Source organism: Diospyros lotus, chromosome 2 (assembly GCF_014633365.1).
Source record: "Diospyros lotus cultivar Yz01 chromosome 2, ASM1463336v1, whole genome shotgun sequence".
In the NCBI taxonomy this organism is placed as follows: Eukaryota; Viridiplantae; Streptophyta; class Magnoliopsida; order Ericales; family Ebenaceae; genus Diospyros; species Diospyros lotus.
In genome coordinates, this window is record NC_068339.1 from 6,013,915 (window position 1) to 6,026,546 (window position 12,632).

The window sequence follows — 12,632 nt, forward strand, 5'->3', positions numbered from 1 at the left end:
ACGCTAGAAATGGTGGCGTATTTGCCATAAAAGGTTGAATTGCGCAGCTAATAGGAATTTAGAGCTCTCAGTATTTTTTAACTAGATTGGCTTTGTAAGGATGTTGAAAACAGAATATAAAATAGTCCAAGTGTAAGTGGCGATGTATGTAACTGTGTTATAATGCTCGTTTCAAATGTCTCTCCTGATTTTTTGGTGGTTACCTTTTTGTTGCAGGTTGCACCATACAAGAAAATTCGACGGGTTGAATTTATCAACTCTATTCCAAAATCTCCGGCTGGAAAGATCCTAAGAAGAGAGCTGGTGAATCATGCTCTTGCTCTCTCTGGTGCCGCCTCTAGATTATGATCCAAGGTATTACATGTATACTTGAAACAACTTGGACACATAGTTAATACGAAATCGTTTAGTAAAAGAAATATATCGTCTTATTCTCCATTTTTTTCTGAATAATTCTTCTTCTGGTGGCATCTCCTTAAAAATGAATTAATGTGTTAGATTTTTGGATGAAGTTCAGAATAAGGCTCTATTTTGGATCTCACCCTAGAATTAGCACAAGGTAGGTGCTCAAACATGGCTACCCATCCCTTCCATGCTTGCACTCCTATCAGTTCCTAAATAGGAGACGCTTTTTCATTCTCTCATACAAACTCTTAGGAATTTACGTGGTAACATAGTAATTTTGAATTCGGAAAGTAACAAAATTGGTACTTGAATTATGATCTTTGGAAACTAATGTTGGCCAATCTAAACAAGTGCTAATACGATGTTAAGTCGAATATTTTATAAAAGATTGCACTTCTCTATCATCCGTTACAATGGAGAATGTTGGGGAAAGTAAGTGTGGGGGAAATTCTGTGTACCCTGATTTTGATTGCGAATAAATTACCGTCTTTTAAGGTGCTATTTGGCTCTCTATTATACTTGTAGGATGAGCTATATATGGTTACAAAAATTATAGTGTACCATTTTCTTAAGAACAATTTGAGCTCAGAAGGAAATGAAAATAAATTTTGGTATGCGATCTAGGCTTGAGTTTTCTTCTGTTTATGATCGAAGATCAATGTCCTCCCAAGACCTCTTCGCCAGCTGACAGCCACGAAATAAATGCATCATGTTCGCTGCAAATAGCAATTACCACACAATACCCCCAGACCCAGGCCAAGGTATTCTTCTAGCTATTTTGTTCTCCTAGGCAATCTGTACAAGGTTTTCTTGTAACAGCCATGCAAACGGCCATTTTGCCTGCTTGCTTCACATTTTCTATGTTCAAATCATCTGGACTTCTCACCCCGCATTCTAACTCATGAAAAAGACAAAACAACCATTTGGAAACAAGAAAAAAAGAAGAAGCACATAAACCAAATAGTCCAATTCTTTATTAGAATGGTGCAGACTGTACGTAAATTATACACGCAAAAAACAGCAAAGTGCTCAAAAGCTTCTTAAATTTTTTTTTGAGGTTGCTTTTAAGGATATATAGATTAGATTCGGGCCAATGTATTCTCGCAATTTTTAATAGGCCTAATTAAGGATAAAATAAGATGTAATTTGTCTAAATCTATAATTATAAATCCTAATTCTTTTTTTTATTAAAGTTTTGAAATAATAAAAATATATTGAGATATTTTAATATAAGCATTGTTTTTAATATATTTGATAATGCGCAGAATCACTACATATACATTTGATTTCACCTAAATAACAGTTAAAGCATGATTTTACTGTTTGTAACTTGAAATCACAAAAAAAATATTATCTCGAGAATTACATTTCACTATTAGGTTAGAGAAAAGTATTTTCAAAATGATAGTTCGTTAAAAAAAAAAAAAGTATTCAATCTTTGCATATTTTATGGATGCTTTTTTTTTTTTTTTTATATAAATTTACAATGTCTCATCAAGCATGCATGAAATCTTGAGGTTGAGTCAAAATGTTAGGAATTAAGATAATAGTGACACTTACCTTATTTAATATGATTAAGACTACTTTTATTGGCATTTTGATATTTTAAAATATTTATCATGATCATGAAATTGGAATATTAAAATCCTTATTTGTATGAAAATCAGACTACTTTAATTTCATGTGTTTTAAGATATTAAGGTTAAATTTCTCACACATTTAATTATAGGTGTGAGTGGAACTTTTAATGTAAGAGACACTAATACATTAAATTGTACCTTAATTTATATTATACGTCAAAGGAGTTAGCCTGACACATTATCATCTCTAGGTATATTGTGTCAAATGTCATGGTGGACACCTAGTTTGTTGCATTGAATATGTGTGTGTGTGTGTGTGTGAGTATATTAAAATATTTAAAATTGAGAAATTAAAATTTAGACAAATTAATTCTAATTCTTTCTAACATCTCATATTATAATTTATAAATTTAGATCCGTCTTAGTATTATTTAAAAGTTCTATGTATTGTAATTTATAAATTTGTATGTATATTATAACTCTTTAGTTATTAACATTTTTAAAATAATAAAAAGTAATTTGATGTAGTATTTAGTATAAACTATAAAGTATTGTCGCAATATATTGGCCCCGTTTGTTGCAGCTTAATTAAAGAAATTATATCTTCTAACTTCTTAGATTATAGTTTCTAAAACTTAGAATAAGTTGTGAATCTGTTTGCTGCAGTTTTTTAGAAGTTGTAGTTAAGTAGTTGTGGTGTTTGATACCATAAGCTGTAAAATAACTTATTTTTGTATAATTATCCATAATACCCTTAATAGTTATAGAATGATAATTTAAAAATTAATTAGTGTATATGTATAAGTTTCAAGTGTTATAAAAAAATTAATTAAAGTATAGAGAGAGAGGAAGATGACGAGAGAGAGGAAGAGATTTGAAAATGGAGATGGTGGTGGAGAAGAAAAACCCATGATTACGTAGACAAGAGGGTAATTCTTTGTTAAAAATAAGGGCAAAATTATCATAAAAATGTAATTATTTAAGCAGAAGTTGTAAAACTTGGGGTACCCCAGCTTTGAAAAAGTCAGCTTTTACCCTTTCTAAAAGCTAGTAGAAGTTATAAGTTAGAATTCTATAAGTTAAAACAAACACTACATCCCAACTTTTTTGAAGTTAAAAGATAAAAGTTACAGCTTTTAAACTACAACAAACATGCCCATTATTTAAAATTTAATTCCCTTGGGGTGGGTGACTCCATATGGACTGCGCTGCGCCAAAATGATTTGGTGCCATTTGTGGGATGGATGTTTAGTGAAATCTTAACCAGTTTAACAACTTTAGTAAATTTGAGAGTGAGGCATTAGATGTTATTGGGCCTGTGTTGTTACAGCTTAAAAGTTGTAATTTTTAATTTTTAATTTTTAATTTTTAAATTCAAAAAAGTGGAAATGTAGTGTTTGTTTTAATTTATAGAATTCTAGTTTATAGTTTATACTAGCTTTCAGAAAGGATAGAAGCTGATTTTTTCAAAATTAGGGTACCCCAACTTCTACAACTTCTACTTAAACTTTTACATTTTAATGATATTTTTGTGACAATTTTGTCCATATTTTTAACAAATAATTACCCTCATGTCCACACAATCAAGGGTCTCTCTTCTCCGCCGCCATTTCCATTTTTAGATCTCTTCCTCTCTCTCGCTATCTCCCTCTCTCTCTCTATACTCTAATTATTTTTTTTATAACACTTGAAACTTATACATATACACTAATTAAATTTTAAATTATCATTCTATAACTACTAAGGGTATTATGGATAATTATACAAAAATAAGTTATTTTACAGTTTATGATATCAAACACCACAACTACTTAACTATAACTTCTGAGAAATTATAGCAAACAAGTTCACAACTTATTCTAAGTTTTAAAAACTATAATATGATAAGTTAGAAGTTATAATCTCTCTAATTAAGTTGTAATAAATGAGGCCATTATCGTAGGAGGAGCCAAAGCACCACTCTGAATACCCAAATAGTTTAATTAACTAGCCAACAAAAAAACCTTAGACGGTTAAACAAATCTAATATTTAGATGGTTTGAATCTAAAAATATTTCAACCTTATTTTGACATAATTTTATTTTATTCATTTTAATAAAAATACCTTAATATATAAAATTATTTTAGGAGTGATTACATAAAATATATTTAGCTGGTCAAAATGTTCACTTTGCATTACATTTTTTTATTAATCATACTAAAACTTACTTAAATTGTTTTTTGACTTAATAAAAATATATATACTTGTGATAATATCTTTATGGTAAAAAATTTAAAAAAATAGTTAACACTGTTAGAAAACATTGATCTGATCATACGCAGCGGAAAATAAAATCTGATTTTATTGGTATCACGTTTTTCAAATCTTACGGTTAAATCGAAGACATAAAACGAAAAGTTACCTCGAAGCGAAATCTGATTTCGTTGCCGATAACCCGCCTGATATCTCCCACGCGTGAGATGCCGAGTCGGTCCACCCGAAATCGTCAAGACTTCAATAGACTTGAGAGAAAAAGGGGACTCGGAAATTTTCTCTAAAATTTCCGTTTTGATTCAACTAACTTGATTGATTGGATTTTGGGTTTAATGTTATATTTATAAACAAGAAACCCTAAAACCCTAAATGCTATTGGGCCGGGCTTTAGGTGCTAGCAAAAGGCCCAAACCAAATTAATAATTAAATAAATAATCATATTACTTATTTAATTATTCTTATTTCTTAAATAATTGCATTTATAATTTAGTAATTCCATAATTACTAAATTTGCCCCCTTTTTCTTTTAAAAACGATTTCTATTGGGTGGGACTTTCTGGGTTCACAATTAAACTGGCAACGAGAATTAATCAATTATTAATTCTCGTAAATCACGAGTGACATCTAGCAATATGTCATGATTACCCAATTTAATGTGAAGCGGGAATGTGAACCTTACATTACGGTGTCCTGCAATACAGTCCCTCTATCATACTATATCCCGACGAGATATGAGATCACGGTCAGTAGGTCAAATCTCTCGATCTCGTCGTATGACCAAATCCAATAATCACACTTGACTAATATGACACAACCTCTACGGAGTCCAAATTCCGCCGTCATATTACCTCGGCCAAGGATTTATCGTCAAGTGACCACTGGATCGCATAGGATATCTTCCTCGTATATCTCGAGATGATAGATTCCATGTCTGATGCACACATACCTCGTGTGTCACTGAACTAGGCACATAGATACGTACGGTTATCCCTGATTAGGACAACCATATAATATCGCTGATATCCTAATCCACTAACACACAGATATCCATGTCATCTCAGGTCTAAGGACTAATGCAAATCCGTAGTTAATATTAAATCATTGACCCGTGAGATAAAACCCATGTGATTCAATATTAATAGTCCCGTTCAGTGAACTCGTTCCTATAACGAGCACCCACTCGTCTTTCTTCTGTATTTTATACAGAGTGGTACGAGACCCACCAATCTTGTCTTTCGGCATCTTATACCGAACAAGGAGGAAGACGATGTGCCAGCCTTTGCGAGTTACTAATTATCCAAGTTAGAAACTCTATGGCCAGGAACATATTTATAGTATAACGTATTGTGGATTAACCGTCTCGATTATTCTTAACAATTAAGAATGGTATCCACTCCTTATTATACTAAAGGATATTTGTATGTTCAATTTAAATCATATTGCAATTTCAATCAAACATAAAACTTGCCATTAAATAAGGTTTAAAGAATTACAAGATCAAGCCCTATTGTGTCACTAGAACTGGTCTTAAGGGCTTATATCTAACAAACACAACTTAAGAAAATAAAAGAAAATGTAGGCAAAGTTGTAACTTGACCAAAAAAAAAAAAAAATCATTTTATGGTTTTAAAAATCTAAAACTTCACCTTATAGTTGATTTTTGGATACCTAAGAGCTCCCAACTTATTTGATTTAGACTTGTAACATAAATAACACTTTTCTCTACCTTCGATAAACGTGATAGACTATTTTTGTATAAATTTTTGTAAAATTGGAGATACCTAAACCTCTTACAACTTTATTTTTTTTTTATAATTCTCTTTCATATCATTTTTTGACCAAAAAAAAAAGGTAGATTTATATGTCAAGTAAATGGCCACAATGCCCTAGGTTTATTATTATAAATTAATTAAAAATAAAAATACTCAACTTGCCTTTAAAGAGAGAAAATTAAGTGATTTGATTGATTGAGAAGAAAAAATAAAAAATATAACTACTAATTATAGTAGTGAAAATATTATGTTATTTGCGTCGGACAATATAATATTTGTCTCGATATGAACAAATTGAGAGGGAAGTGTGAGCGCTATAAAGGACAGGTGAAACCCACACACACCTCCCCTACAAACCCATGTTAGGCAACATATTATTACGTGACCTAGACAACATAACAATCCTAACTATAATAGTCCCTAAATTAAGCATAATCTAAATTTCGCAAAAGTGAATTAATCCATAGGTTAAGAAAAATCTAATTCACTATTGAATTATAGAAGCAAATTAGTTTTCAATTTATATTTGAATCGTGAAAATAAAGTAATTTTTAAATAATTAAATTTTCTGTTTTTTTTCAATAAATATGATTTTTGATTGAATTTTTTAAAAACACGATTATTTTAATCTTCTTGCTTTTCTTCCTAAGTTCCTATGGTTTTTAGTTAAGTTTTTAAACATTATATTTCTTCTTCTAATTTCAAAAAATTGTAAATTATTTAGCTTTCTTAATTTAAAAATAAAATAAATTTTACTTAGCTTATGGATTAGTTAGCATTTGTACTTTTTCAGAGAGAACATCGGATTCTGTTTAGGTTTTGAGACTAATTACTATGGTTAATAGTTATGTTTTCTCACTTTTTCTGGTTTTATTTTTTCTCAAATTATTAATTGGCATCACATTATTTCACTGAAAGGTAAATTTAATATTTTTATTTTAAATTAATTTACAATAATAAAATTGTACGTAATTGTTCAAGATTTATTTACATTGTAGTTATTTCATCTTTTCAATATGTAAATCTAATTTTTTAATAAAAAAATAAGGGTTAATAGCAATAAAAAACTGAACCTTATTATATTTTGTAATTTAATTCAAATGTTTTAATTTTGACAATTATATCCCAATTTGATCGATTGGTTGCAATTTTATCCACTATCAAAATCTGATTTGAGAAGCGTGCGACTTTGTTGATGTGGTATGTTACTTGACATTTTAAAATATTTTGGTAGACCCCATGTTGACACATATGAAAAAAAATAAAATGATATATTAAATATATATATATATATATACACAGAGAAAAGACACGAGTAGAGGATATGCTGTAAAATATTTTGGTAAACCCCAGCTAGTAGGTACTAGGCAGGCCGATCTGAAAGTTGGTGTGACTAAAGACTCGGTACGAGAATTATATCCGGGCGAACAATAGGCTGTTGCCGTGGAAGAACTCCATCATGCACGATGTTCCCTTCTAGCACATGGAGTAGATATTGTGGGAAGTTGACGTTGTTGAGTTCCAACTAGAGGCGTATGCTCCCAAACTAGGTTCATTGTTGTTTGCTCGGTCCAATTCTGCATCTTCTTTCCATCTTCACTCCTTCCTTCCATATCGACTTGCATCGTCGCCTCTAACCTAGCGCCATTGTTGTCTTCTCTTTCATTGTTGTCGCAATTGCTATCTTCTCCTTCATCGTCGTTGCTGATGCCAACTCTTCATTCGTCATCGTCGCTCCATTTCTTGCCCGCAGATTCTATCTGCATATATATATGTATATTTAATATATCATTTTTTTTTTTACTTATATCAATGTGAGACTCACTCAAATTTTTATATATATAAAAGTAGAATAGTTTTACAAAGAGTTTTTCTCCCCAAAACTTGCATTACTTACTAAAAGTATTAATTACTATAAAATTAATAATAAATTTTCTAATATATGAGTTTTTCAATGTTAATTATGGGTTTTTCAATACATTATTTTATGTATATTAAATATTTAGTTAATATACACATAATAAAATAAAATTATCTGTAAAAGAATTTTTTTCCTCAAAACTTGTATTAATAATAATTAAATTATTTTTATCTTTATATTATTATTATTATTATTATTATTATTATTATTATTATTATAAAAATATGATAGTTTGCAAAAAAAACTTTCCCCCAAAACTTGCATTAATAATAATTAAATTATTATTACTAAAAGTAGTAGTAATTAATAATTATTATAAAATTAATAATAAAATTTTCAATACATGAGTTTTTCAATGCTAATCATGGGTTTTTCAATACATTATTATGTGTATATTAAATATTTAGTTAGTAAATAATTTGTTATGGACAAAATTAAATAGATGAATATATATATGCACGTAAGTAATTCTTAATTTGCAGGAATTGATACACACCAAAAAATTACACAAGATATAGCCAGAAGATCATTTTTATATTGATTTTTTATAGTTTTTTCGACTTACTTGCTGAAAAATTATTAAAAGTAATTTATAATGTTTATATTATTTATCTACCCATTTAAATATTTAGTTATTTAACTTCTAAGTATGAATTTTTCAATGCATTATGATGTGTATATAAATATTTAATTATTAAATAGTTTGCCAAGCATTTTTTTCCTCTAGTAGTCTATCAAAGTATTTTTTACCTCTAAAACTTGCATTAAATTAAAGATAGTAATAATTAATAATTAAAGTAACAAATTAAACATGAGTTTTCAATACTATTTATAATATTTATTTATAACTTAATTTTAAACTCAATTAATCTTCTCATCAATTAATTAAAAATATTTATAATATTATTTTTGATTAATTCCTCAATTAATCCCTCAATCAATCAAAAATAAATATTATTTTTGAAAAATATGAATGGACAACTTAAACTATTAATTAAGTCATAGAAAATTATTTATTTGTATAAAAACAACAATAACAACATATCCAGTCTTTATCCCATTATGTGGGGTATTCATTTGTATAAAATAAAAATAATTTGCATTTAGTACTTATTATTCCAAAATAATTGGAGACCTCCTAAAAAGTATTTTGAAAATTTTCAATATCAATTAAATAAATATTATTAATAGAAAATTTGAATAGATAATTTAAATTATTAATTATGTTATGTATAAATATATAATTTCTAAATGAATTAAAAATAAATATTTTTTATAAATATTATTAATCAAAAATATTTATAATATCATTTTTTTGTTAATTCCTCAATTATTAAAAAATAAATATTAATATATGAATTTTTCAATGTTAATTAAGCTTTAACATATCATATTTGCAAGACGAAGAAAATGAATACATAGTGAAAGAAAAATAAGTCAAAATTCATATTTTTAAAATTTTGTTATTACTGCAAAAATTAAATTTCAAGATCAAAAATTAAAAATTTCAAGTAAATTTTTAATTAACATTGAAAAATCCATGCTTTCTCACATAAGTTTTAATTTATATTTATATTTATAATTTATAAATAAATATATAATATAATAAATAATTTTATTTTAATAATTAATCAATCACTATCTTTAATTTAATACAAGACTAATGCATAGGTTTTTCAATACTAATAATTAAGATTTAAGATATTATATTTTCAAGATTAATATATGAATTTTTTAATATTAATTAAAATTTATTTTTTAAATTTATTATGATTACACTTCTCGTGTATCGCACGGGTGAATATTAATATTTTAAAATATCAAGTAGCATGTCATATTAGCAAAGGCACACATCACTCGAATCGGATTCAAGTCATAGATAAAATTACAATCAATTGATTAAATCAGTATATAATTATCAAAATTAAAATGATTGAATTAGATTACAAAAATGTGATAATGTTTGATTTTTTTTTTTGCTGCTATTAGTCCAAAAAATAATGCTAAAAGGCAGTTGTCTAGAAAAGAAACTATAGAATTTTCCTAAGGTACATGAATTTTGAAGGGGTTTAAAGTGGAAGTGAACGATAAATTTAATGAAAACGGAACATTTTGAAAAACCTTAAGTAAATGTGTAAGTAATTTATGTACCATTATTTTATAGATGGAAGGCCGATCGATCGATCACGTTACCGTTATTATAATAATAAAATGATTTATATATTTACATAATATGAGTGCTTTTTTTACCAACAAGGGTCAGTAGGTACGGTGAAATAATTAATTAAATATAATATTTATTGAATTTCTCTGTCAATGTCATGACCATCTGGTGCTTTCCTTAAAAAGCCCTCTCCGCAAAGCCTGCGCTCTCTCTTTCCGGAAGAAAACAACAGTCTGCTTCGTTTTGGAGAGCAGAAAAGTTTACGAATCTCTACTACTCGTACGCTCGGCGTCTCCTCTTTCTCTTACGGTCCTGTCCTAATGGAAGATCCACCGCCGCAATCGGCGGAGCAGACTTCAATACGAATCTCTCTGATTCATCAATCGGAGGACGCTCTGCTCCACAAGCACCTGCAGAGGCTCGAATCCTTCCTCCGCCTCCTCGGCTTCTGCCAGTACTCGCCGCTGACCTCCGTCCTCTCGTGGCTCGCCTTCGCCGTCGTCGGCGTCGCCTTGCCGTTCTTCTTAATCCTGTACTCCTACTGCTCCAACTGCGAGAAGTACCAGGTCAGAGCGTTCGAATTCCAGGTCTTGGCCGGTCAAGCGCTTCTCGCTGCCGTCTCTCTTGTCTGCGTATCGCATAATCTCAGGAAGTATGGTGCCCGGAAGCTGCTTTTTGTGGATTGGTTCCGTGGCCATATGGTCCGGTTTGGCGACCTTTATGTTCGGAAAATCCGTGTGAGTAATCCTCAACGCCTTCTGTTTTCGGAATCCGTTATTTTGCTTTGAAAACGAGAAAATTGATTTCCTTTATCAGACTGAAAACAACTTAAATTTGTTCATTGAATTCTGGAACATTAATGCAATGCGCGGAGCTAGGATTACCAGAGATGAGTATAGGATGTTCAAAATATTATATATCTATATATGTAATTTACTGAATCACCAAAACTAGAATATGAGCGTTTCATTTTGTTCTTTTTCAAATTGAAAAGCAAATATACTTAACTTCATTCCCTGCGCGTCTTTTTCTCTCATTTGGTTTCCTAGCTTACTGAAAAAATTCAATATATTAACTTTAAAACTTAATTTCAGCTTGGACTTCTCCGTGGTGCCTTGACTATATTTAGAATCGGAATAATTTTGTACGAAACTCACGATTTTTTTATTGAACGTAAATGTGATTTTGTTTCAACTTCCAGTTAAAGCCCCGATTTTACTTAGAGAATAACTGGTCTCGTGCGGCTATATTGAATGTTTTCAATGACTGCTTTCACTTTTGTTTGTGATCGGTTATTCAAGACTTTAGAGTACACAAGGCCAACTTACGTAATTGAAAATTACAGCTTTGATCCCATAGCAGAGTGTTGCAACAAGGGACAGGAATACTGTAATCCAAAATAAGTTTGGCAGTCTGCGTCTGCCTATCAGAACAAGTGTCACATTCAGATTATATTTGATATCTCTGCAAATAAGAAACTCAAAATGCAGCTAAGAGACGATTAAGCTTCTGAGATTATGTATTGGTGAATTTTGCAATCATGTTAACAAGTCTGACCTTGCATTTCAACTGTTCAGGGCTTTTTCCAGGTAGTAGCTGCGTGGACACTACTGTGCTTACTATTGAAGGTTGCACGTGAGATCACTCGTGCCATATACGTGCATCATTATCCATGGTGGCAATCTGTTGGTATCGTTATAGCTTTGCTTGTCTCATGGACGTACTTGACTCTGATTTTTCTCTCAGGCGCTGCTATGTTCAGTTTGGTTTGCAATTTGCAAGTGATACACTTCGAAAGCTATGGGAAGCTTTTAGAAAGGGATTTGGATGTTTCAGTTTATATTAATGAGCACGTCTGTCTAACACATTATGTGTCCAAAATAAGCCACAGATTCCGAATATTCCTTCTTTTGGAGTTCTTGGCAGTGACGGCTAGTCTATTTGTTGCTCTGTTACAGACAACAGGGAATCATGCAATTCTCAATTTGATCAATGGTGGTGATTTTGTTGTAAGTTTAGAACGAATTAGATTATAATTCATGGATATACTGCATGAGAATTCATTTCTTTCTGACTGAAACTTATGGGGTTTTATGAATTTGCCCCTCTGGTACTGTTAAGGAGATTCTCACTTTCTATTAATTCCTTTATCTATTTCTTAACTGAATTATACTATCATTTATATGCTTTATGATGTGCAAGTTATTGAAGAATATGAATTCCTCCTTGGCAGTTCTTACCCTCCTGCGGATAACTTCCTATCATACATTTTAAATATTAATCTGAATTCTTTCATGAAGAATTATTGGATACACTCTGGCCTGAGAAACCTGTTCTCTTGAAATTACCAAGCAAGAATTATAGCTGCAATCATCATACTGATTTTCTTTTCGATATTACTGTAATGCTTTGAATTGTTACTTTATGTCTGTAGGGGTACAATATTCAAGTAGCAGGTTACTCGGGGAATTTGAACATTCCATCTTGATTTATTGATCCTTTTCAGTTTTTTTCAGTTAAATACTTAAGACCCTCA

At 30.0% G+C, this 12,632-nt stretch overlaps 1 protein-coding gene across 5 annotated transcripts in view; it reads left to right on the forward strand.

Moving 5' to 3' along the window:
• Positions 1 to 12,632, forward strand: part of LOC127793925 (4-coumarate--CoA ligase-like 9) — a 29,740-nt gene that overhangs the window by 8,878 nt on the left and 8,230 nt on the right. For 2 of the 5 annotated variants that reach the window (XR_008021511.1, XR_008021512.1), the window contains exon 7: positions 217 to 240. Coding sequence is in view for 2 of the 5 variants with exons in the window: in XM_052324723.1 (XP_052180683.1) it covers positions 217 to 348 (132 nt within the window). In the remaining 3 variants the exon portion in view is untranslated. Of the gene's footprint in view, positions 1 to 216; positions 420 to 1,029; positions 1,261 to 10,281; positions 10,834 to 11,673; positions 12,106 to 12,632 lie in introns of those variants that run through there. The other 3 variants (XR_008021513.1, XM_052324723.1, XM_052324722.1) reach the window with 3 other exon arrangements.